The 26025-nt window shown below is 38.6% G+C and overlaps 1 protein-coding gene across 12 annotated transcripts in view; it reads left to right on the top strand.

Moving 5' to 3' along the window:
* TRDN (triadin) overlaps positions 1 to 26025 on the top strand; it is a 244997-nt gene that overhangs the window by 145690 nt on the left and 73282 nt on the right. For all 12 annotated transcript variants that reach the window (XM_074896244.1, XM_074896239.1, XM_074896247.1 and 9 more), the window contains 4 exons: positions 2031 to 2084; positions 15207 to 15239; positions 16487 to 16513; positions 24814 to 24861. In XM_074896244.1, coding sequence (XP_074752345.1) covers positions 2031 to 2084; positions 15207 to 15239; positions 16487 to 16513; positions 24814 to 24861 — 162 coding nt within the window. The remainder of the gene's footprint in view (positions 1 to 2030; positions 2085 to 15206; positions 15240 to 16486; positions 16514 to 24813; positions 24862 to 26025) is intronic.

Below are 26025 nucleotides of genomic sequence, written 5' to 3'. Positions count from 1 at the left end.
TACTCAAATTTTGCAGAAACATTGAACAAAAGATTCAATAGACTTACTCTACAACTAATGTCATGTTAGTGAACTAACTGCCTGTTTGCAACCAGGTCTTAAAGGATTTATTCATTTGGGCATATGATTTCTCTCATGGGAGAACTCCCCAGTAGCTGTCACAGCAAAACTTCCCAGGTCCATCTCATGAGTGAAATTTGCAGGCTGACATTTTCAGCTGAAACGTGTTCACATAAAGATGCAGAGTCATAAGCACTGAAATAATTTGTGAATTACAAACTAAAAAGAATACGCTTACAAAAGAAAGTTTAAAACATCTGGCACTTTTGTTTCAGTGCTACTGAAAGTTAAATAAAAAGTAAATCACACAAGGTTTTGGTCAAACATATTCTTCATTTTACATTTTTTCCTCAATTTCCTCAATTATTTTTGTTGCCCAGAAAATAACTGTCTCAAATTAAAATTAAAATCTTGGTAGAACAAAAAGTAAAAAACAGTCTTGTTAGTCAGCAAACTGTAGATGAGAGCTCAGAAGGGAATAAATACAGGAGTCCTGCAGTTTTGTATAAGTCCATCTTGTCATTTGTAGAATATGTGTGTTGGATCTCCTGTTTCTTTTACAAGAGTGGGCACTCTAGAAAGTAATACTAAGTTTATTCTTCTCCAAGGTCTTCTAGATACTTCCCTGAAGGAGGGGCAAGCACCACAAGTAATTACAATGCTGTGATAATAACTAAGTTAGGATATAATTATCTGCTTCAGGCTTTTAAATGGATGGAAACAAAACAATCCCACACATGCAAACTATATTTTTTTTTTCATTCTGTTTCACAAGACAATCTGAAGCATCTTTTATGAACTTTTCAAAGACTGAAGGGGAAGAACTCAAAATTACGTTCCTGATTTAGCCATTTTCTTTGTAATAACATAGTGACAGATGTGAAGGACTGACTAACATCTTTTGGCATTCTGTAATTCAGATTGTGATTTAAATGATTAATTATTTCCTCTCACAATATGGAAATGTGAATTTTAAGTTAGAGGATCTTCTAGTTGATATAAAAAAAAAACATTCTGAAAGTCAGTGGAGTTTAGTTTATGGATATTTGTTAAATTATTGTGGTTTAAGTACAGTCTGTTTTAGTAGTTCCTGTGAATAAAAGCAATTAACTAAATATGTAAATTAGTTACAAATAGTAAATAAATCCAGTAGGCTAGTTAGGTTCTTTTATCCAGGGCTGAGATTCTTCAAGTCTGCTTGGGGATGCACAAACACTTCATCATCTGGACATCATTCTGCAAGGAACTGTGCTACCTCAGCAAAGAGAGGGTAGTGCAAATGTTTCAAGGAAACACCAAGAACATAAAAACTACAGTTAAGCAGACTAATAGATACAGTTTCTCTGCTAGGAGAACCCAGCAGTTGCTGTTTCAAGTTCAGGATCAACCATGAAATTGTTGTCCTAATGCTCCTCCATCCTTTCAGATGGAGAGATATTCCTGGTGTAGCCGTGTCTGCAAATACACTTTGCATAAGTAGCCTGATTTCAGCTTTTCTCCTCAGGGAGAGATTCAGATTAGGGGGAAAGGATTCCACCTGAATAGTTGTGGGATCCCAAGAAGCAGCACTGCTGAATTCACAGCAGTGAATCCTTGCCAGCTGCCATAGGCTGATTCAGGGCTTTCTGCTCTCATAGCTGCAAGATGAAATGCAGAGGCTCCCAGCCCATAGCTGCTGCCTGAGCAGCGAGGCCGTGCCTGAATACCTACATACCTGCTTTCCTCTGCTTTGCCAATAGATATTTAATTACTAGACAGAAAAAGCTAAAAGAAGTGATTCAGTGCCTAACGGCAAGAGTTTGTTAGCCCTTCAGCTGGTTATTTTGTAGATGCCTTTGAGTAAAAAAAAAAAAAAAAAAAAAAAAAAGATGCTACAGGCTATATCTCATTGGAAACCTTTCCTCAGATTTCTATTTTTTTAAGCTATAATACTTTGTAGTAATTGGTTTAATTTGTTCTCTTTTTTTAAGAGCCAGCAAAAACTCCTGCAGCCAAACCAGCCACCAAAAAAGCAGCAGCACCAGGTAAAGGAGCAAAATGTTCATATTCAGTGTATTTCTTGTGTTTTTGAATCAGTTTATTGCATCATAGCACCATCTGCTGGATTATAGAAAAGCCACTGTTTTGGGGGGTTTTGTCTGCTCTAAATTATTGTGGTAATTTGTATGTGAAACCTTTGCTAAGAACAAAATGATTTTGCGTTGATTGGTTATGGGTTGCTTCTTGTCGTCCCATGGCAGCTGTGAGGTGTCACACTGGGCTATTCTGCAGGCCTAGGGATCAAAAACTGAATCTGAATGTAAAGACTGATTTAAAGCCCGATATCTAGAGAAATTAGTTTCCATGTAAAGCTGTACTCAAGCCCTTTGAGAAGGGGATCTGATTTTTCAAAGTGCTGATCTCACAGTAGGTTTTCAAAAACTGAGCTTTTAAATAATCATATATATACACAGAAAAGACAAGCAAACTTTTTTAAACAAAATAATGGCACATTCATATCTGAATTTAGATTGGATTGTAAAAATCTAGTACTTTTTATTAATTTCTAGTCTCTTCTGCTTCACAGCCATCTTCAAAAATGCCACATGCCATTTCTGCTTAATAAAACCCAATATAATGAATAACTATCTAAATATTCAGGGTACTTGTACTTTTACTACATTTTAAATTAACTAAGAAAAAAGACAGGAATTTGCATGTGAATATGTGACCAACATAAAACCATAATATTATTCTACTCTAAAGTAGGTTAGCTAATGGTGCACCAGGCTCTATGCTGCTGAGCTTTGCCTGGTGCTGGCATCACAGGAGTGGCAGGCTCACTCCCTCTACTGCATCTTGCCTCCATCTGATCCCACTGTTTGTGTCTGTGAATCTGTGTGGATCTGGGCTTTTTTTTTTTCTTTCTTTAAGCTTGTTTGCTGGCTGTCTTTCTCTAATTCAGACCTCTTTTGTGGTCTATCTCAGAGATCTCCACCAAATAAAGGAACAATAACTTGCATCAATAGAGTAGATTGGGAGTTTGTCAAGGACCAGTGCAAGCCAGGAACATCTTCAGTTGCCTCTACCACTAAAGGACTTGCAGTCTGGAAGTGCAGTTGATATAGGCTATCATAGGACATATTGTACAGATGTACAAGCTACTGTGTGAAGCTGTCCTAAAAAGAACTATTTCCCCACCAAAGCTCACAGTTCTTGCCTGCTCCCTTTGACACCATGTAATCCACACCATTGCCATGGCTTAGAGATAAAAACTGTCCTAGAAATGTGTGTGTGTGTGGCAGGGTGTTCAGTCTGGATCATTTCAGTAAGTCTGGCTCCACAAACATTTATATCCCTGCAACTGATAATTTCTTAAAGCAGTTTTGTTGCCAAAATGTGTTGTATAGCTAGACCCTTAGATGTCTCGACAGTACACTGCAGAAATTGTTATGTTAGAACCATATGCTTATAATTAATTCATTCCACCTGCTTGCATCCAATATTTGTGTTCATTTTTGAAAAATATTCCAACGAGTCTGCTTGTTGGCAAGAATGGTGATGACAGTAATCTGCTTAAGATAAAGGGAAAAACTGGCATGGCTTCTTGTGGAAAAATAAAATTAGTTTGTCTATTCTGACACATTTCTAAACATCTAGTTTGCCTTAAAAGTGATAAAGAGCAGTAGGCCTTGACTTCTAGTTTTTTCTTTCCCCTCCCCAAATGACACTTTTCTCTTAAAATTAATTTACCCCTACAATAACTTGCCATAGCAAAATATTAAATATGCTTGTTTGGCAACATCGTAACAAGACTGCTGCCTGTTAATACAGTAAATTAACTACATATCCAATTTCATATTTCATTTTCTTCCGAATATCTTATTACATCACACCCTGTACCCCAGAATGCCTAAAGCTGAAGGTTTAGTCCTATTAACAGACTGAACAGACTGAGAGCACAGCTGGTCATCTTCCAGTGCTTCTACATCACATATGTTCCTGTTCTTAATGTCACTGGTGAAGAAAATCCTGCCTAATACATTGTGCATTATTTTTATCTCCGTATATTTGTACGGAGAAAGCAAAGGAGGTGAATGTGAAATCTGGAAGTCTATGAGAGCTTCTGTGTCTGGAAACTGATGGCTGCTCTAGGAAATTAGTCTCAATGAATATCTGTTGCTTGATTTTCAATGTGAATATTTTCAAAGGTAGTGTTATCTCTAAGTGGAAAAAATTACCTCTCTGGAAACCATCTGGAACTGGGCGAGAGAGTGGAGTATTTGGCTTTAGAGCAGAATAGTTTCATAGATATATGCAAGTGATGCTATTCTGAAGGGAGAAACCAGAGCTGAAGATATTTCATGACACTAGTCTTCAGTTACACTGTTTTACCATGTCCCCACTGCTGCCTTTTCCTCTTTCACCGCAGTGCATTGCCTCTCCAGCTGTGCCAGCAGGACAGCCCTGGGAGTGAACCAGCATTGCAAAATATCTATCGTTTTTCCCTGAGGAGGGGCACAGGTTTCTTTCACCGGATTTCCTCAGTCACTCTGCGTGTGCTGGGCCCAGGGTTTTTTCTGGAGGGTTTCTCAGAGCTGGGGGATGTAGGTGCTGATCACCTACCCCATCCTGCCAGATGTGTCCGTCATCCCCATCTGCACAGAGCCTCACCTGGGTCAGGTATTGCACCCTGCAGTTATCGATAACTCTGCCGGGTCAGCGGTCCATGTGTCAGCCGTGGGGCACAGATATACATCACGCTTCATCTTGCTAAATTTGCTGGGTCTTTTTTGGCACCTTCAGGAAAGCAAGTGGATGGTGGTGCAGGGCAGGGTAGGGAGCACAGGCTCAAAAACCACACAGGGAGCATTTGCAGCTGAATTAGCCCCCCAGCAGGCAGCAAGAAGCCTCAGTGCCACTGAGCTCCACCTGCACACTCCCTTAGCTCGGGTCAGGGATCAGAACAGCTAGGCTGCGTGTCCCTCTCATGGGTTAACCTCACATTATAGGTAACACTCCTGCACCTTCTTTAAGCACCAGTGATAGTGCTTTCCCCTGATTTAAAACTCTCTTCAACACTGTAACAATTAAATCCTAATTGCAGTTTAGAATCTCCCTGGAATGGTCTTGCAGTTTTTAATTCAATTTTACAGTATGTTTAACAGAGTTTGTACTGTCACTTAACTGCCTAATTACTGATTTTTAATGCTTAATTTTTCCCATCTTCCTCTCCACACACATGCAGAAAAAAACCTTACTCGTTGCTCCCTTTGGGTTCATAGCAGAAACTCTTTATGAGCACCCCTTGAAAATCAGTGACATTTAGTTGGGACTCAGAAAGAATAAAATAAGTATGACAGATAAATAGACAATTTTAAGTGCTTAGATGTCAGCTGCATCCAATCTCTCAAACTCCCTCTGTCAATGGTGCTAGAATTATTATTATTTTATTATGCCTCTGATTTTTCCACTGTTGGTAAGAAGAATTAAAAAAAAAAAAAAAAATTATATAGAAAATTATATAGAAAATGAGTTCATGAGGTAAGTACAGAATATTAGAAGGCAGACTATGCTGAGAAAAACAGTCAGAGGATCGGTTGAAGAGGTTCAGATTGCTCTGCCTAATGCAGGAAGAACTACTATTTCTACTGGTAATGGGCAGTATTTACTTAACAGACAAATTACTTTAATTCTTGGTTCAAGGTGAAAAACAGCAACTAAAATGGCAGCAGGGAAGAATCGTTGTACTTGCTAAATAGTATAACCAGTGCTATTGTACTTTAAAAGGAAGAAATAACACAAAGTTTATGGGAAAGCAGTTATGCTTTGAAATGGAGGAAAGGTTTACTAAGGAGCTGGACTTGTTTCTTTTAATAGGACACAAGTATATAGAAAGATTGCTAAAACCATGTAACTGTTACAACAGATTAATAAAAATCAGCACATCTACTGAATAATTTACCAACACAGTGGAAGAGGCACAATTATCATGGAGTCTCTTTCAGGTTTCTCACAGTCAAGTAGCTCTCTTAAGTCACACGTCATGGTTGTATTTTACTTACAACACTACACCCCTTGCATCATCTGTCCACCTACTTATTCTCTTCTTATGTAGACATATTGCCCAAAGAAAGAGACATCAAAAACCAGGGTAAATTTTATGTTATGTATCCCCATGGGAAAGAGGAAAAAGAGGGGAACAGTGTTTCTTTCTCTCTCACTGTACATGGACATAACCCTTATTAGAGTTTGCCATCCTGCAATCTTTTCAGAATCTTATGTCTGAGTGCCTATATGTGCCCTGAAATTTCTCTTTATAAGCATCCACTGCCCTTGGTTGGCATTTCTGTGTGTTTTTCTATGGTACCTGTGTTACCAAGAAAATTCTTCTGGTGGTTGGAATAGTCTGTTCAGTTTTCTAGTCCCTGAAGTTAACCCTCTCAGACTTTTTTGCAACATAAGCACAGCCATTCTCAGGGTTTATTTTCTGAGTTTACAGTTTAGATCTTCAGGGACAAATGATAGAAGTAACTTATTGCATGCATAAGGACAGGCTTTGCAGTTTATTTCTGGACAAAATAAATCTTCACTGAGGTAGCAGGTGTTTATGCAGCGGTAAACAAAATAATGAAACCCTACCTGTATTAATCCTGCTGCTCAGGGTCCTTGGGTTTAGATCCAGGATCATTCGGTAGTCCTTTTGAATAACAGAGGATTTCTTTTCTGTCCAGGTTAGAATAATCCTTCCTCTCTTTAATTCACCTTAACTCTTTGGAAAGATAAACATCTTCTCTGACTTATTCAGTTTCTTTCTGGTTTTAAAGGGAGAGCTACAGGTTTGTCTGTCTTTGCACAGCAGGTGGAAATAACGTGATCTCAGTCCCCAACACCCTGCAGAAGGACAGGAGAAACTGGGTCTTGGTCCTCACCTGTTTGTCCCAGAGAGTTTCCTCTAGGCTTAGTGAAGCCTCACAGCTGACTCTGCTCCGGGTCTGCCAGGAATTCACTGTACTCTCAGCAGCTAAAACCGTGCTGCTATTGCAGCAGTCCATCACTCAGCCACCTTTTAATATCTGCAGGAATGTATTATGTGGATGCAGACGAATTTTCAATCACTGACATTTTCATCCTAGCGCAAGTCTGAGAAAATATTGCAGGCTAGGAGGTCTTAAACTGTCCACAGGATTATGTAAACTGGATCATTATCTAACTCTGAACGGGAAAGGAAAAATGAATTATTTACTTATGTCACAGTATGCAATTCCAATGTTAAAAGATTTTTACTTTACAACCTTGAACTCTTTACATACAGGATTAATTTAAATGAAGCGTGAAATAGGTTATTTCACACTAAAATTTCTAATCTGAAATCCAGTTTTTATTCACCAATTTTTAAAATATTTTTTAGTAAATGGCCTAGAATTCAGGATGGTTTTGCTACTTTTGTTAGGATGTTGAAATGTCCAGTCTCGTAGCCTGGCATACTGATGTTGAATTTATATATGCCATAAAGTATCCTCTGTTTCAGGATCATATAGAATTAAAATGATTTCCTATACTTCCTTTCACATAGTAGTGAACTGTGAAGACACTTGTACTAAAAAGGCAGCCTTGTTTCTTTTTTTATTACCAGATATTATTAAATGCCACAGTCTGGTCTATGCAATGTAGCAAAGTACTGTTGTATTACTAACAAAAAAATGGCATTACTTTAAGAGTAAGGCAGGGGGAGCAAGTTAACTACAAAAAAGAAATTATTTAATACATGAAAGTAAGAATAATAGTAAAAGAAGGTCAAAATTAAATGCTATTTAAATACAAATCAGAGCTGAGAGGATTATTTAACTGTCCACTCTTTCTGGAAAAAGGGCATTTTAAGGTGTTTTTTTCTGAGGCTGGCAATCTTTCAAATTTTGTGATTTAAGTGCACTTTTGGCAAGAATTAGGCCCAATTTCAGCAAAGCACTTAACATATTTTTAACTCTACCTTGACTCAGCAAAGCATTTAAGCACATGCTTAAGTTTTGTTAAATCCACACTATCATATACACTATGTATATAATTATCTTCCCAGGCATGAGTCTCTTGGAAGAAGTGCCCCCTTTGCTTTGCTAGAAAGTTAATAAATGTACCTCATCTTGATCATTGAGATCATTATGAAAATAGCACTTGATTATCAGGAGAACAATGGTGACTAGAGTTTTCTATACTGTATATTATTATACTACATCTACAATTTATTATCTTGAATATGGCAGCGTTACGTTTTAGAGAGAGAGCAAGTGGAAACACAGTTTGATGTTTCTTAAATATGAATTTTCTCACATCATCATACAGGTCTGCATCAACTATAGATTTGAAAGTTGCTTTATTAAGAAGTTACAGTCCAGTATCATAAGTACAAACCAAGTCATTACCAATGGACAGTATGACTTCAGTCTGCAGAGTGCCATAAATAATCTGCTGAGTTTTTTCTCTCCTATAAAGCTCCTTGGAGTGCCCAAGTTTGGAGCTTTACACATTTCATAAACAGTGGTTGCTGGGTTTATTTCATATATACAGTAGACTCCTCCCAGCATTTTTTTTGATTGAGTTGCACACTTCTAGTGCCTTCTGTCAGTGTCCTCCTTCATGACACTGCCTCTGCAAATACCTTCTGAAGAAGTTGCTTGTCCTGGTTAAGGCAGTCAAAGAAGCCTTTCGAAATATATAACCACATGATCCTTTGATTTATGGTCTGAGAGCAAATATACCAAAGCTTTTGCTGTCTTATTCTACCCTACTCCTTTGGGCTGATATCAGTACTCAGCTCTAAGTCAGGCGCTACAGTTAGAGCTCATGTTCTAAGTTCATAAAATTTGAATTAAATTTATTCCTTTAGAATCTCATTGTATTCATTTTTAGGATCTATTGTTATTGTTACTAAATTAGCTAATTTAATCTGCATATCATGTTTGCCTAATGACAGGAAAAAAATAGAACTGATATTTACTTCAAAGTTTTCCTTCTTTTCTGAAACATCTGTTCCAGACTCATATTCTCAACGGGTTATAGAGCTTGAAGCAAAAGTCCTTCCCTTGTCAAAGGAAAGTGAAGTATGAACAGTTAAAGCATGAGCAAGTAGTAATGGCTGAGCGCCATTCAAGCTAGGACCACTAGCAGTGGATATGCTCTAGCCATAAATCAATTACAAAGCAATATGACTCATTCTACCACACAGTAAGAGACTATTATGAAAACTGAATTACTTTCACCTTGCTGTGGTCTATGAGCATGTGCATAACTGCTGCATCTGATCTCATGCTCAGTAATTTGTCATGTTGCTTGTCACCTGCCTTTTGGAGTTTCACCTGGAGCGATGTAGAAATACCTCTCTAGAAGTGCTCCTTGTTCCAACAGATGTGGTTCAACACAGGATTTTTCTAAATCAAATAGTCATTCTACTCATTGGGAATTGACTAGAAATACTTGTACCTGAGCAGCTTAGTCATCTTAGTTCTCCAAAGGCTGGAAGTAGTCCCCAGACCCCTATTTAAAATGAAATACAGGTTAAGTTTTTTCACACTTAAAGACCTTCTAGTAGATACTAGCTCTCTGCATTAAAGAATCTCAATATGTTTATAAATTACTTTTTTGCCACCTGAGCCTTAACCTGAGTGCCCATGCTAGAAATCCTAAGACTAGTGAAATTAGCTTGTTCTTAAAACAAATTGGTGGTCATGATAGGCATTAATAATGGATCTTTTCACAAGGGCTCTGTTCATAACGTGTAAGGTTATGAGAGTCTTTTTCAAGGGTGGTACATCAGGCAGTGCCCTAGTGCCCTAGTCAGAATTGTAGGATTAAAATAATTTTCTTTTTAAGGCTTCTAAATCGAAAATATTTTTATTCCAATGAGAAATTAGGCATCTGTGGTCTATGAATACACCCACACTCTATATTGGTTCCGCTCCTTCTGATGGGCAACGAGAAGACCCACTCCTTCTCCTTCTCATATGGCAAAAATGACGAAAGTGTTGTTTTCCTAGAAATGATCAAATATACTCTACATTTACATAAGTATGTTTTTCGAGAGTGTTGACTTCAGCAACTGATTTATTTGCATGTGATCTGAGTCCCCAGGGAGTGTTTTTCCTCTAAGAGAGAGGAGCTTTGCAAGGCTGGCAGGACAGACATCAGAAATCTTCATTCTTTCAATTTCTTCTTTATGCTTGTTTCTCTTCTCTTGATTATACCAACTCTTGCAGAAACTAACAGAACATTTCAGGTTCTGGAGAGGTCTGTTTTCTGAGAGACAGCTTTGTCACCAGGCTCCACTATAATTATACTGGAACCTTGTGGAAAGAAGGTGCTTTCTTTCCCTCTGAATTAATACAAGCTGCTATTACAAAAAGAGATGACTGACTTTCCGCCTACTCTAGTATGGGAGGATAGATCCTATCAACTTCAAAGGAGGATCTGAAATCTCATAATGACCCCATCTTCTAAGATCCACATCCTAGGTACAGGTCTCTACATATTTTGATCAATGTTTTTTCTTTCTTGTTTTGTTTTTTTGTTGTTTGTTTTTTTTTTTCCCATCTAGCTTGCTGATGAGTAAGAAAAGGTGTACTAAGACTTGAATGAATGTTTCTAGTAATCTTTTTCAAGTATGTCCAGATAACACAGAAGATCATGTATACTATTACAGTTATTTTAACATCAAGACGGGTTTTTTTGGTTGTGTACACTTTCTGAGGAAAAGGCAGAACCTGTTGACTCTGTTAAAAGATAAAGAGGGGTTTACCAAGGTATGACTCGTTTCGCATCTTCCCTGTAATGACTTTGATAGCAAAACTGATATATGGTCCTATGGGAGGATTTTCAAAACACAAGTGTCTAGCTTGCCTTTGGTAAGGACTGACCACATCCATCCAAAATTTGGGACCCTGGCCAATTTGATTGTGTCTATCCTAATACCAGCTTCTTCTCTGAGCATCAGTCATGCATCCAAAATTATGCTGGAACTGTATTAATCAAGAAATGAGCTGTATTAAAATGAAGCTAAGGCAACTAGTGAAAGCAAGTGTTTGGATATGAGGCAGCACCTCCATCTCCTGCCTCTCAAATATTTATTTATTTATTTATTTTATTATGTGAAATCACCAAAGAGGACAGTATAACCTCAATCCTCTGCAGAAAAGTCTTTAAATTCTTTTGATGGCTTCTACTCAAAAGATGTCAATTTATAAAGGAGCTGCTCTGTGTAGCATTATCTCATCAAGTAAGAGGTTTCCTTGGTGTGTTCTTATTCCAGAAATGTGTTTGTCCGGTTCATTTTCTGTATAAATCAAAGTGTATGATGGCAGTGAGTTGTTCTACATTGATCCAGGCAGTCAAATATAGCAGGACAAGTACCTTTTAGGAGCAGGAAACCTGGAAATATCTAGTTTGATGCAAAACTTTCTCATGTGGATTATCTCAGGTCTACCAATGTGACGAAACTCATACTGCAAACTTTTGCTTCAACAGAAGGGACTAAGGGGATCTTTTCTGTATCTAGCTGCTTATGTTCACAATATTCTTAATGAAAGCATATCTTGGAAAGATTTACCACCCTGACTCATTTAGTTTTCATTAATCAACATGATATGAAGGTCTGAGGAAGGAAAATGACAGGCATATAGCCTATAAAACCAAGATTACAAGACTGTAAGACCAGGATAACTTTCTGCTCTCTAAGGATTTAAGTATTCAAGACACTGCATGGAATATGACAACAGGATGCTTCACTGAAATACTTGTAAAAATTAAACAACAGTACAGAAAATACCATTTTTATGCAGCTACTGAGTGCAAACAGAATGGTGTTGGTTATTTAACATGTGGTGCTTACCACAGAACAGCAAAACCACTTGAAATGCCATTTATTTAAATTTTTCCCAATCTTAGTGATTCCATATACAATTTTTATTTTTTCTGAATGCTTCTTGGACATGAATGCTTTATCTGAATTGGGAAATAACACACGAGCACACACACACACATATATATGTGCACACATAGTTATACAAATCAGGATGGGCTATCAATTGTTGTCTCCTGGCAGACAGCAGAGGGTCACAGTTTGTGACTATAGATCCTGGTAATAAAGTTGAAGTGCACCACAGCAAATCTGCCAGCTTAGATGTTTTTCAGCATTGTGCTTTAGTGTGGCTTAGGGAAGAGCAGCAAAGGCAGGTTCAGGTTCTCTTCTGTCTCCCACCTACACCAGGGGTGTCTAGGAGTATATCCTTAGTAATGAAACAAAAAATACATTTATATGGTTTTGTGGACATGTTATACACAACTTTGTCAATTTTCATAAAAAAGGAAAGCTACTTGTTCAAAACATCAGAGCTTATAAAGATGGTGAAATGCCAAACTAAATCAAATCTCAATTCAATGTATGGTAAAAAAATTACCAGCAAAATTTCCTGAATAAAAACATACTTTACAGTCTCATATACATACAAAAATGGTTAAATAGTAAAATGGTAAAGAATGACAAATGTCATGGCAAATGCCTAATGTGATGTGTCTACAGTTGGCAGTAGCCTTTCATGTGTCATAGTAAATACTTGTTAGAAAAAAAAAAAAGAAAGAAAAAGAAAAAGACATTGAGATCAAGCAATGATAACTTCTAGCAAAAATGAAAGATCTAGGTCTGAAATTTCATGAAGCTTATAGCTATGTAATGAAAGGTTTCAGTTCATTCCATTAAAATATCAGAGCAGGAATCACCAGAAATTCCAAATCAGATTTCCCCAGAAATGTTTTCCATCAAATTCTATGTTATTGATTTTTTTAATTTTTTCTCACGGGAAAGGATCTTATTTCATACTTCTTGAAGTAAAACTATTATAAAAGAAGCTCTATAGAACTTCCTTAATGTTTGCAGTTTTTCAAAACAGGAAAAAAACTAAATAATGGAAAAATTTATACTTTGCAAAAACACTTGCTGAGTGTTGTTAATGTCATACTGTTCCCTCATCTCATGAGAGCTGACAGATCTTAGAATGAGAGGGGAAAATAATTGCCTCAGAACCACTAAAGTCATAATTACATTTCCTTCGGTTTCCAGGAAGCTGTCCTGAGCAATAGCAAAACAGAAAATCCCATGAAACCAATCAAAATTCTCATTTCACAGAGTGAGTTCTAAAATATCTGTATGAAATTGGATACTCTGAAGAGCACTTGGGCTTCACAAAACCAAAGCTGCAGCTGTTATGATTAAGCTCATTGAGTCAGCCAAACTACTGATTCCCAAACTTCTGTCTTCTCACTTTTTGCTGTATTTCTCCTCCTTGACCTATACTGGGGTTGCCACCCAAGATAGGATGTCATCAAGAAAATATAATATTTATTCAGACAATAAACTATTTAATGACAACTCACTCCCTAGTTTCATAATTGTTCCATAGTGCTGGCAAAATCTATCGCTGGCTCATTGCTTTGACCACGTCAACTTACACCATGATCATTTCAGCTGAGTCTCACTTCTCACATACAATGTGACTATAAAGAACCTATGATATTTTAAATATGTATATGTTATATAATAATTACATTAAAATGTGATTTAGATAACTATATTAACGTTAGGTCTCTGATTTCAGTCAGCTAGTCTTGATGCTTTAAAGTATACATTTTGGCTAAATTATGTTGTTTATGAAATTGTGTTGAAATTCCATCAATGTTTTTGGTAAAAACAGGAAAATAAAAATCCAATTTTTTTTAATAACTCAGAGCGTGAAGTATACCTCTTTTAGATGTCCACTGCGCTTTCAGTACTGATTATTAATTTATATGTAACAAGATTATTACTCATGTTAATGTTATTGGTCAATGTATTTACTTTTCTGTTTAGGGATAGGCTTGATTTTAGTGAGGGTACAATCACTTTGAACATGGAACTTTATATCTTGATTCTGGAGTGGAAACTATTTAAATATTAATATTCCTCAAATGTATACCATAGCGCTGATACAAATATATACTACAATAAGCATGGAGAAAATAAAATCATCAGATACCAGTAAGCAACAAGCATGTATTTAATAGAAACTGCCTTTATCTTGTAATTAGTCAGCTTAGATATTCTTGAATTTAGGTAATGTTCCTGTATGGATCCAAACCTGACCAGCGGAGCCTTTCCATATGCGGTTTAAAAGCATCTGCAGACATCATCTACAGACAGCAAAAGCTTATCTATTTTTTTTTGCTGCTGTGAACATCAACCCTGGCTGGTAGATCACGCTCAGTTTCTGAGAGACACGTTCAGTCTCTCCCTCTCCCCCCTGGTAGGCCACCTACTCCTTCTCTGAGGGAGTTTTGAAGCACATCCTGATGAGATGGAAAGAGCTGTTACAGAAACTATATTAAAAATTTGTAAATCCCAGCCATAGTTTGCCAGAGGGTACAGAGTTTAGGTGGATGAAGCTTTTCAACTTCAGGTTCTAGATCCTGTTTTAGTGATTATCTCCAGTGAGGCACAGATCCCTCCATGCTGTATATTCATGTAAAAGAGGCCAAGACCCCTTCTACTTCTCCTGTGGCTGTAGAGTCACAGCAGCTGGACTAGATGCTCTGCTTATTCTTCAGTCTCTCCAGTGAAGAAAGGCAAGGACCACATCACAGGTGTCCTGAGGCACATACAGTTGGTTCACAGACCTCCATTTAGACACTCTGAAGTAAAACTGTAGATAATTTAATCTACACTGTTTCTAGAGTTTCCTTTTAGCACCTTATTATAAGAGTTAAATCCTTTGGTGTCCATTATTAACAGCTAATCTGACCCTGTTTGCACAGTGTGAAAACCACTGAAGAGAGTGATGACAACCCTAAAGGTTCTATTTTGACAAGGAGGAAAGTAGGGAAGGGCTCACCTGAACTGAGTCCAAAGGAATATGCCACATCCAGCTGTTGCTAGTAATATGAAACATGATTGTCCAGGGCAGCTAAACAAAACATTACAAGAAAAGAAAAGTATACTTGATTTTTTTCTTTTTCAGAACCACAGAAGAAAGAAAAAATTACAGAAACTGTAATTTTTATCTTACTTTTCAACTATCCTAATGTTCTAAATTAATTCATCTCAGAAGTCAATATTTGATTTTGTTTGTTTATTTGTTTTGTTTTTACAGCCAAAACAACAAAGAAACAAGTAAAAGTATATGGTAAGACTGGTGAAAGACAGTAAGTTTTAGAGTGTCATTTATCTAGTTTGATTTTAACTTGAGACAGGATTAGGTTAAAGGGACAAGAAAAGTGAGACCAGAAATAAAGATTTGCTGGTCTAACCAAAGTTACTTGAGCAAATGAATGACTATGGAGCAGACATGCAGCCATTTGGTCTTCTGGAACTGAGATCTGATCAAATGTTGCTGAGGAGAACAACAAGGGTAAGAAATTTTAATTTCGGGTTTTAAAAGGTTTATCTTTTCAAGGAAGGGGGCCTGCTTGGAGTTTACAGTAAACGGATGGAGAACAAAACACAAAATAGGAGCTTCAGAGTGTGGAGGGAATGAAATATGTATGTAGGTTGTTTTAGTTTGTTTTTATTCCAAGGACCCATGCATTTTATTGTAGCTCAGTGCTTTTCTTATTCCTGACTAGAATCTACTTCTCCAGTTTATCCAAATTTGGGAAAGCATAAAGATTTTCAACTCCTTTTACAGCCAAGCTTGATGACTCATTCATCAAATGACTCTGTTTTCTCAGATATAAATTCTGAGCAAAAAATACCTACAGTAGACAGTCAATTTATAGAAAAAATGAATCTGTCCTTTTCTATGACATAAAAACCTGTCACAGTTCTTCAGAATGAAGGTGTGAATAATGAAGAAAAAGAAATGTGGCAGTTCAATTAATTTGGATTTAGTTAATGTAATTATGAAGAATAGTAAATAAATTAAACTGAAAATATATGTCTTCAAGGAAGGCTTTTGAAAGTGGATCTTCCCCTGTATCAATACTGGAAGAGTTCTGTGCTTTGAGTTTTTAATAAACTAAAAAAAAAAAAAAAAAATCCTTACCCCCCCCAAATTACTGTAATTGTTAAAGGATTTCTATCACACACATCCTCCACCTATGTTTGATTTGTGCCTATTCTGAAACCTGTTTTTACTCCTTCCCTCATCCTCATTACTTGAAAATAGTGGAACTATTGAAGCTCCATATATAACTTACCCATTGACCTTGGTTTTCATTGCTTTTAATCTGCAGGTTAATTAGTCATCTGCCATGAGACTATCCAAATAAGCAACATATGTGCTTGTCAGTTTTTCTCTGCATAAAAAAATTGAATGCCTGCTCTGCATAGATAGGTAGCATATTGGCCAAGGGAAGAGGTGTTAAGATCAGTCTTAATGTCTTTATCCATTTCCAAAATTTGTTTCCTGGAATGTTTTCTTTTATTTTACAGCATCTGTGGAACCTCTGAAGTCAAAAGGTGGGAAAATTTATTTGTTCTTAAAATTTAAATGGAAGAATGCTGTTGCTCATTCTACTGTTAATAAAAAAGCTTCTTGTGACAAAGCTAATGTGGACCTTTAATAATGGCTCCTTCCTTGCAGCACCTCAAAGCACCTCTAGAACTGGTGTCTTCTCCCTCAGTTGTCCATAGACTGGACATAAAAAACATAAGGTTTTTGCATAAGGGAGAAAGGAGAAGTAACCAACCTTCTATAGACACATGACACAAAGAGTAATATTTCTCTTTTTGCCAGTCCCGCTGCACCACAAACCCAGTGACTGAACAGTATTCTCTTTACTGACTCTCGGAGTTTTACAGGGAGGTTCAGTGAAACAGTTTTTGCATTCCTTTTATACAAAAACTGCCAAGGGCAGAAGGTGGGAGGAGTTGGAGTATCAGTGCTTGCTCCAAAGGTTGCTCCTTCACAGAAGGCAAAGGGAACTGGGACTGGTGAGAAACATCAAGGGCTTAAGTTCAAGCTGAGCAAATATTTGTTTGTTTTGTTTTCACATACATACAATGCAAGATACTAGCTCCGAATTGCCTTCAAGAACACTGCAGATATCAGTTGTATTCTAGACAGGAATGGAAAATGAAATAGCAAGTTATGGACTGCATTTCACTCTCACTCCATGTTTATTCATATCAATGACCACCTTGCTTTATAAATACTGCTTTTCAAACAACACATGCGGGACAACCAGATGAACAGACCCAGTCAGCATGGGTTTATGAAAGGCAGAGCAACCGGCTTATTGGATGAGGGAAAGGCTGTGGATGTTGTTTACCTTGACTTTAGTAAGGCCTTTGACACCGTTTCCCACAGCATTCTCCTGGCAAACTGGCTGCTCGTTGTTTGGGTGGGCACACGCTTCGCTGGGTAAAAAAAACTGTCTGGATGGCCAGGCCCAAAGAGTTGTGGTGAATGGAGTTAAATCCAGTTGGTGGCCGGTCACGAGTGGTGTCCCCCAGGGCTCGGTTTTGGGGCCACTCCTGTTTAACATCTTTATTAAGGATCTAGACGAGGGGATCGAGGGCACCCTCAGTCAGTTTGCAGATGACACCCAGTTGGGTGGGAGTGTTGATCTGCTCGAGGGCAGGGAGGCTCTGCAGAGAGACCTGGACAGGCTGGAGCCATGGGCTGAGGCCAACTGGAGGAGTTTCAATAAGGCCAAATGCCGGGGGCTGCCCTTGGGCCACAACAACCCCTAGCAGCGCTACAGGCTTGGGAGGAGTGGCTGGAGAGCTGCCAGTCAGAGGGACCTGGGGGTGCTGATTGACAGCCGGCTGAACAGGAGCCAGCAGTGTGCCCAGGTGGCCAAGAAGGCCAATGGCATCCTGGCTTGTGTCAGCAATAGCGTGGCCAGCAGGGACAGGGAAGGGATCTGACCCCTGTACTCGGCACTGGTGAGGCCGCCCCTCGATTCCTGTGTTCAGTTTTGGGCCCCTCACTCCAAAAAGGACATTGAATGACTCGAGCGTGTCCAGAGAAGGGCAACGAAGCTGGTGCAGGGTCTGGAGCACGGTCGTACGGGGAGCGGCTGAGGGAACTGGGGGTGTTTAGTCTGGAGAAGAGGAGGCTGAGGGGAGACCTCATCGCCCTCTACAGCTCCCTGAAAGGAGGTTGCAGGGAGCTGGGTTTGAGCCTCTTTAGCCTAGTAGAAAGTGACAGGACAAGAGGGAATGGCCTCAAATTGCTCCAGGGAAGGTTTAGACTGGATATTAGGAAGCATTTCTTTACAGAAGGGGTTGTTAGGCTTTAGAATGGGCTGCCCAGGGAGGTGGTGGAGTCCCCATCCCTGGAGGTGTTCAAGAGTAGGGTCGACATAGCGCTGAGGGATATGGTGTAGTTGGGAACTGTCAGTGTTAGGTTAATGGTTGGACTGGATGATCTTCGTCTTTTTCAACCTAGACGATTCTGTGATTCTGTGATTGTGAATTGTGAATTCACAATTCCCCCCTGTGAAATGGGACTGCATGTATCAACTGCTCAGACTTGTGGATTGTGGTCTCCGAGCTTCCGCCACAAGTCAAAGGCAGGAAAATGAGAATTTCCAGTTCTTAATACCCCACTATCATTCAAGCATCTTCTTTTACTTTAGAGTTCAGCTCTGAAGCCTCACTCACACTAACCAGTAAATTCTGACACAAGTAGTCGGGCTGAATTGCAAAGTAGTAGAGTCCTCTTCTGGAGCATGAGGAAGGGTTGCAGAATCACAGCTGTGGAGATTAATGTAAGGAAATCAAAGCTGATATATTATTCCCTTTATTAGATGGTTTTAAGTTCCCTGCTTCATGGGCTAAATTCATAATGCTGTCATTCCTCTGCAGCTAATTGTATTGAGCAAAACAGAAACCAGAATAATTTAGGCATTTGTTCTCATTATACTCCCACCAGACAAAACACAGAAACTAAAGGGGGAAAAAAAGTATGGTGAGTTAAGCTTTTGCATTTTTAGCAAATTCCAGACAGCCAAAGCTGAAAATAAAGGTAGTCTTGCTGCTGTGGGTGATTGAATAAATCTTTCCCCTATTGCTTGAAGCCTCTGAGCAAATCATTTTGATACATTATTATTTCTTCTGTAATGCTGTAGTATGCATATGAAGTCAACATTTCAACATCTGTGAACCCATTTCTGGCAAGATTGTGTCCATCAAGGTCCAAAATGAAGTGAAGCTGTTGTTTCTTGCAGAATTAAGTCCCCTTCTGCAAACGTGAAGTTTTCTTTGGCCACTGCTGGGAAGTGTTGTCATATACCTTTTGAAATTGTTATTCCCACTGATTATGTTTACCCTTTTATTAAAAGTTATTTTGTTTAGGTCACTTGTAAAGTTTACAAACAGAATTAGCAGGGGTTTTGAAACTACAGATCTTTTACCTCTATGCTTTATTGCTGTGAGCAGCCTCAAGTTTTTCTAGTGAATAGTCTTTTATATTTTTTTAGATGAGAAGCAAACATCTGTATATGTAATAGGTCTTCATCATGTCTCTGGCATTTTGCAGGATGGAAGCAAACCCTTCCTTAGGATCTATTGAATTAAGGGGCACTTGAAAAAAAATTATAGGAAGTTTAGAGTTCATTAAGGATAAATTGTAGGTTTCTATTATATAAAACCAGAATAATTTTGTTATTTCTGTTGTCAAAAGAGCAGTCTCACAACAGAATATGTTGGTCTCAGCCATCTTAGTTTTACCATAGGATCAGCCTAATGTTGAACCTGAAATTATTCTGCAGTATTTAAGTAAATAACAACTTTGTTTTAATCAGTCACCAATCCCAATTAAACAGAAATAACTGATGTTATCTCCGGAGTAATTGTTAATTTCTGAAAAAATACTAGTTAAGAAGTGATCCAAATTTATTTTGCTAATTTTGAAACTCAAACATCGCCTGTATTCCAGGGGCAAAATGATATTTATACAAAAATGTTACAGCTGTTCCTTTGGCCTCTTAGTAAGAAACACAAAGGAATGTTATTATTTTCTTCTAAATATATTTTTTTAAGATAACAGACAAATTCTAGTGGTGCTTAATAGCTATACCTTTCACTAATTGAATAAAATCATTGCTGTTCGCTCTGTATTTGTTTGTCCTTTATTGTTGCTCATTGCTTGTTTCCCATTTGTCTTCTATTAATCCATTTAGATTTAGCAGTTCGCTGAGTCCAATGTAGTTTCTAATATTCAGTAGCTGCTGACAAATTTCAAAATTTTTAAGCGTATTCATGGAAGGCAAAACAGTCCTGCTCTGAAAACAAGAGAGGCTTTTGATTAAATTCTCTTCTTTGGTAATTAAAATAATTAATCTGCTGTCATAGAAGGAGATCTGGGCCATTCCCACTAGCTTGTACTTCTGATGAACTATCAAGCTCATATGAAGTGTTGCTGCATTTTCTCACAAAAGGTTTAGTAATCCCACTATGTCAGGGAATTTTTTCATTTCTCCATATAACAGAACAGTTCCTAAACCATAATAGACACTTCTTAGGTTCATGATTTCTTGATATTAGTGATGTCAGGATGAAGAGCTCCCGCCTCTGACCTCAGGGTTCAGTGAGTGAAGTGTCTGTTGTCTCCAGTCAGAGTGATTTCTTTCAACTTTCCTTCACACCAAGCAAACATCTCAAAATAGCTTTAAACTCGGTGACATTTTGGAATGCATATTTCTGATGTGGATGTTAGTTATGCAACCTGACTCTTTTGGGATAAAAATATTCTGACAAATTTGATTGTAGCCTGCAACTACTGAGACTGCAGAAATATTTGACTGATGAATTGATTTCCTGGCTACTTTCAGCACAAAACAATGTCTGCTAAGCTCGCTCTCATTTGATTCCAAAGAGCTTATGATAGAATCAGAGAAACAATTACCATAGAAATCACCCATTTGATCTACATTGTGCCAAGTTGTCAAGAATTTTGCTGAGAAATTGCAAAATATAAATGGGAGTCCAGACTCCCTTTACTTCATCTATTTATTTTAAACTATAATTTACTGAAAATATGGATACCTGACAATTTTCTACTTTTGCCTTTATATGCATTTTTTTATTTTGTATTATCTCAGGGAGGGCTTTCTAGGGGTTTTGATTTGGTTTTAAGTGGGGTTGTTGTTGATTTTTTTTTTAAAATGCCTGATGTTCTACTGAGGAGAAATTGTTAGGAGCTGTGTTACTTAAGTCATATAGCTAAAGGTTCAGCTTTTCAGATTGGGAACATTTGTAATGGAACCATTTTTTACAAAGAGGTCATCTTTCAGGCTGCCACTTAGAAGTGTCAAGAACTTTGAAAATGCTCAGTGGAAGGGATGAAATCTTGAACTACTCAGAAAACTTTCTGTTCCAATAGAAACAAAACAATACCTTCTTTGGAGTCTTATTCCAAACACTGACTCTATGTGTGCAGGCTTTCTGTTTATACAGACTGTTAAAGTTACACCTATTACCTTGATGATAAAAGTCCTCTCAGCATTATTCAAAGTAGCTCACACCTCCCTTTCCAAAAGGAGATGGGGAATGGGGGTTGTAATCACTTCATCATACCTTGTGTCTGCTGCTCCTTCCTCCCCAGAGGGAGGACTCACACTCTTTCCCTATTCCAGTGTGGAGTCCCTCCCACGGGAGACAGTTCTCTGTGAAATTCTGCAGTGTGAGTCCTTCCCACAGGCTGCAGTTTTTCACGAACTGCTCCAGCGTGGGTCACCCAGGGGGTCACAAGTCCTGCCAGTAAACCTGCTCCAGCGTGGGCTCCTGTCTCCATGTGCCCACAGGCCCTGCCAGGAGCCTGCTCCAGCGTGGGCTTCCCACGGGGTCACAGGCTCCTCCGGGCACATCCACCTGCTCCAGCGTGGGGCCCTCCCCGGGCTGCAGGCGGAGATCTGCCCCACTGCCAACCCCCATGGGCTGCAGGGGAACCTCTGCTCTGGCGCCTGGAGCACCTCCTGCCCCTCCTTCTGCACTGACCTTGGGGTGTGCAGAGTTGTTTCTCTCACATATTCTCACTCCTCTCTCTGGCTGCAGTTGCACAGGTTTTCTCCCCACTTCTTAAGTATGTTATCACAAAGGCACTACCACCATCACTGATGGGCTTGGCCTTGGCCAGTGGTGGGTCCGTCTTGGAGATGGCTGGCATTGGCTCTGTGGGACACAGGGGAAGCTTCTAACAGGTTCTCACAGAAACCACCCCTGTAGTTCCTCCTCTTGCCACACAAACCAAAGACAGATAGCAAATATACTATGAATTATATTAGTTCTTATTTTTAAATAGTGGCCTCAGTGCTTCTCAGGAATGGCTGGTTCTGTCATCATAACTGAACTCATGGTCTACCATCACATGAATTCAATGTCTCTAAATACCTGATCTCAGAAAGCTTTATTACTCTTCTAGCCTGCAGTTCAGTATCCAGAAAATACGTCTATTTTTTATTCCATCAGTATTCTTGTTTTCAGAAATTAAACAAACCAAAATTCTGTCAGTTTTAGCTAAAAAGGATAAACATGCTTTGGAGAAAACAACAGTCCTCAATAATTCATTTTAATCATAGCTGCTTTTTCAGCTTTAGATGGTAAAAATACATTTTGGAATGCATATGGGACTGGTTGCTGGTGCCCCTTTTCATATCCTTCTTTCCATACTAAAATAAGCTTATTCTTCAAGATGTTGACCACTTCAGTAAGATTTTCAGCAGCATTGTGATATTGGTTTGCTCAGTGGCAGGGCTCAATGCCCAGATTCATCTAGGCATGTAGGTGTCTAGTTTATTGCTGATTTAAGTATCCGTGCTGATGTGGGCCTTAGTAACATGAATGTTAATAGCAGAGATCTAGAATAACTCTTAAGGGACTTTGCTCCTCCTTGGCTTTCTCTGTATCCAGTAACATCAATACAAAGTTAGGTACTTGGATAGAAACGGAGTACTCCTTTTTTTTTTTTCTCATGCATCCAGTCAGACATCCTTTCAGCCTAGACTTGATTTTCAGGCAAACAGATTACCTGAGGTAACTGAGGTGCAATGGTGCAATATTTCACTTATTTTCATGGAGTTTGCTCACAAACACCTGCTCACCCCACAACATCCTGGAGTAAACAAGAGCAAGTGGCAAAGGAGCAATTGGAGTGTGTGAGTTGGTCCATCCCACTCAATGTGCAGCAGTTCATCTGTCTACACCTGATATTTCACTGAATCTCAGGCAAGCTTTCCTGCTGGGAACAGAAGATCCTTCTTTTGGCCTCCAGCCCACTTGCAGACACGGCAGACAGGCCATAACTTATTAACTGAGGTGGCCTGCTTGGGCCATCATGACTAGCAGCTTCAGAGGGACCACCAGGGCATCCCTCCAACAGCAGCAAGCACACCTGGAGGCAATTCATAGGTCCTTTGAATTCCCTGAATTTCTCAGCATAAATAAGGTTAATACATGATCCTCAGTATTTACCTTGACTAAAAACCAAGCTCTTAATTTTCAGCTGTGATTTTCTGTAATAAAACTGTGTTGAAAATATTTCTGTGTTTGACAGGTTGAAATAACAAGCTGAGGGGATGTTATGTGCTGATAATTCTGTAGCTGCAAAGACGTTTCTATACTTATCAGATATAAATTAATTTTCACCATCCATTTTACATCTTGCCATTTATGCTGATTATTTATTCTTTGCACTACTTTTAAACAAGGCAATGATAATGAAGCTTATTATCTTAATGTCACATTTTTTGTCTCAAACATTGTAAGAGAATACCTGTTTAAATTAAAGCAATGCTTCTCATTGAGTTTAATAGTTATAAATTATGGATACAAAAGCTTGGTTTTACAAAAGTGAAGTGTTGGCAGTGCCATTTACAGCTAAACAAATATGTTTACATATTTGCAAGACTTGACCCTGAATAATTAAATTAGATGAGAAAAAATATGTTGTCATAAATATATTCAGTAATCTACAGGAAATCTTGTATATTGCCAAACCTGCCATGTAAATTGTGAGAAACTATAGATACCCATGTTTATGTAAGTTTCCTAGAACAGCAGATTCTGAAGGGATTCCTTCCTGCACTTCCTCCTTTTAGATCATTTAATCCTTGGTGTGGACAAATAATCTCTGTCGTCTCTCAAACCGTGCAAATCAATTTAGGAACTGTGCAAGCTAGAGCTTGCAAGTAATCAGTTGGATATGTCCAGCCATCCTGACCTGGGCTGTTGTACCTGCTTCCCCTGGCATCAGTAAAGGTCTAGCTGCCCTGCACAAGCGGTCTGGTTCCCTCTTCTCTCTTGTAAGCAGAAATTGCAGCATTCACAAGGACCAAGTTAGGTGTCTGTAACACACAGTCTGGCTGTGGAACACTGAGATGAACTACATGGTTAAAATTAAGAATATGGGGAAGTATTCTGCTGTGCCAGGGATGCAGAGTGGAGGTTTTCGCTGATGCAAACAGAAAACCACGCTTGCCTGGGGAACCTTCACATAGCTCGGCAAAGTAGAGACCTGCTTGCTTTGCTCTCTCCTGTTATGTGACTGGAGTTTAGCCTCTGTTCCACCTGAGATCTAGAAGACAATGCTGCTATTTATTTTCTGAAAGAAAAATGTTCCATTTGATTATCCTCTTTTTTTTTTAAGATAATTAAAAAATACTTAGTCATACATCAGGGCAAAAAAGGGATCTCATTGTTGCAAATCTTTGAAATCATTTGTCTCAAAGTAATCTGTAAGCATTTAAGAAAAGCTTTGTTGGAGCAACACTTCTGACTAGAAATCTTACTTAAACCTTATCTTTATTTTGCAGCAGTACCTGAAAAGAAGGAAGAAAAAGCAATGAAGGCAGCAGCACAAGGTAAAAAGAAAACAAATCATGTTGGCATTATCTCTCTTAAAAGACAATGGCACAGAAACAATAAACCTCAGATTCAGACAGCTGGATGACAGCAACCTTTAAATCTATTGCTCTGCTGGTATTTGTCAGGTCTCTTCTGGGTTTATCAGAACAACAGGAAATTTCCACTGGGAAGCTGGTTTTGTCTCACTTCCACAAAACTGCAACCCCCACAGAAAGCTTCAGGTGAATAGGTAACCCACTTCAGCTTAAAGGTCCTGTGCTGGGACTTCGTGTCCCACAGGTCTTGCAAGAGGCTTCCTGCCCCTGCAGCCTCGGCAGGGATCAGGCTTTACATTCAGTCTTAGTGACTTGCAGTGAGGTAAAGTGGCAGAGCCCCTCTAAAGTCAGTTGAGCTGACTTTATTATCCCAGATGAAACATTAGCCCCATGAAGAGTCACAAAGGTCCACTCCAGAGCAACTCAAAAGCTTTTGAGGTATTTTTTGAGGCTAAAACAAAACTCAAACCACTGAGTGTTGATGGCAAACACAAAAAGAAAACGGTTGGAGGCTTAAAGCAGATAGATAAAGATGTGCCTTTTCCCATTATATACACATATTTATTGTTGTTTTCAGCATTATATCCTGCATACTTGCTTCTTGTACACTTGTTAAAAGCAGTCCATATTTTTTTGGTTAGTATGGTAAGGAGCAAAGTAGTAAAATGCTGTCATAAATACCCAAAGCTCATCAGCCCTGGTTTCCTCTAATCTACTGTGTTTTGTTACTGTCTACCAAGATGATTTTTGTATTTACTCAAGCTCAGATATGCAATTAGAGCCCTGTTGATAAATTTGGCATTTTCAGTCTTACCATATTGGAGTTTTTCCAAACTTGCCAATAACCTTTAGAATAAGGTATAAAACAAATTTACTAACGTAGCTTTGAAGAGTTGAGCTATTACCCCTTTCTTTTCTCCAGTTTCTCAGCTTCAGCTATACTCAGTATTACTCAAGCCAGTGCAAGCACCCTGCAACAGCTGTCAGCTGCTTGTTAGTTGTCATGGAAAATGTTATAATTAGGTAGGCCTTGGCCTAGATTTCAGTCATTATTAGTATGGGTACCTCCACACTATTTCCCATTGTCATACAAGTGCTTCCCCAGCCACCGGCGCTGCTTTGCCT

Source organism: Athene noctua, chromosome 1 (assembly GCF_965140245.1).
Source record: "Athene noctua chromosome 1, bAthNoc1.hap1.1, whole genome shotgun sequence".
NCBI lineage: Eukaryota > Metazoa > Chordata > Aves > Strigiformes > Strigidae > Athene > Athene noctua.
Note: the sequence above shows the minus strand (reverse complement) of the source record. Positions and strands in the feature narration are given on the sequence as shown.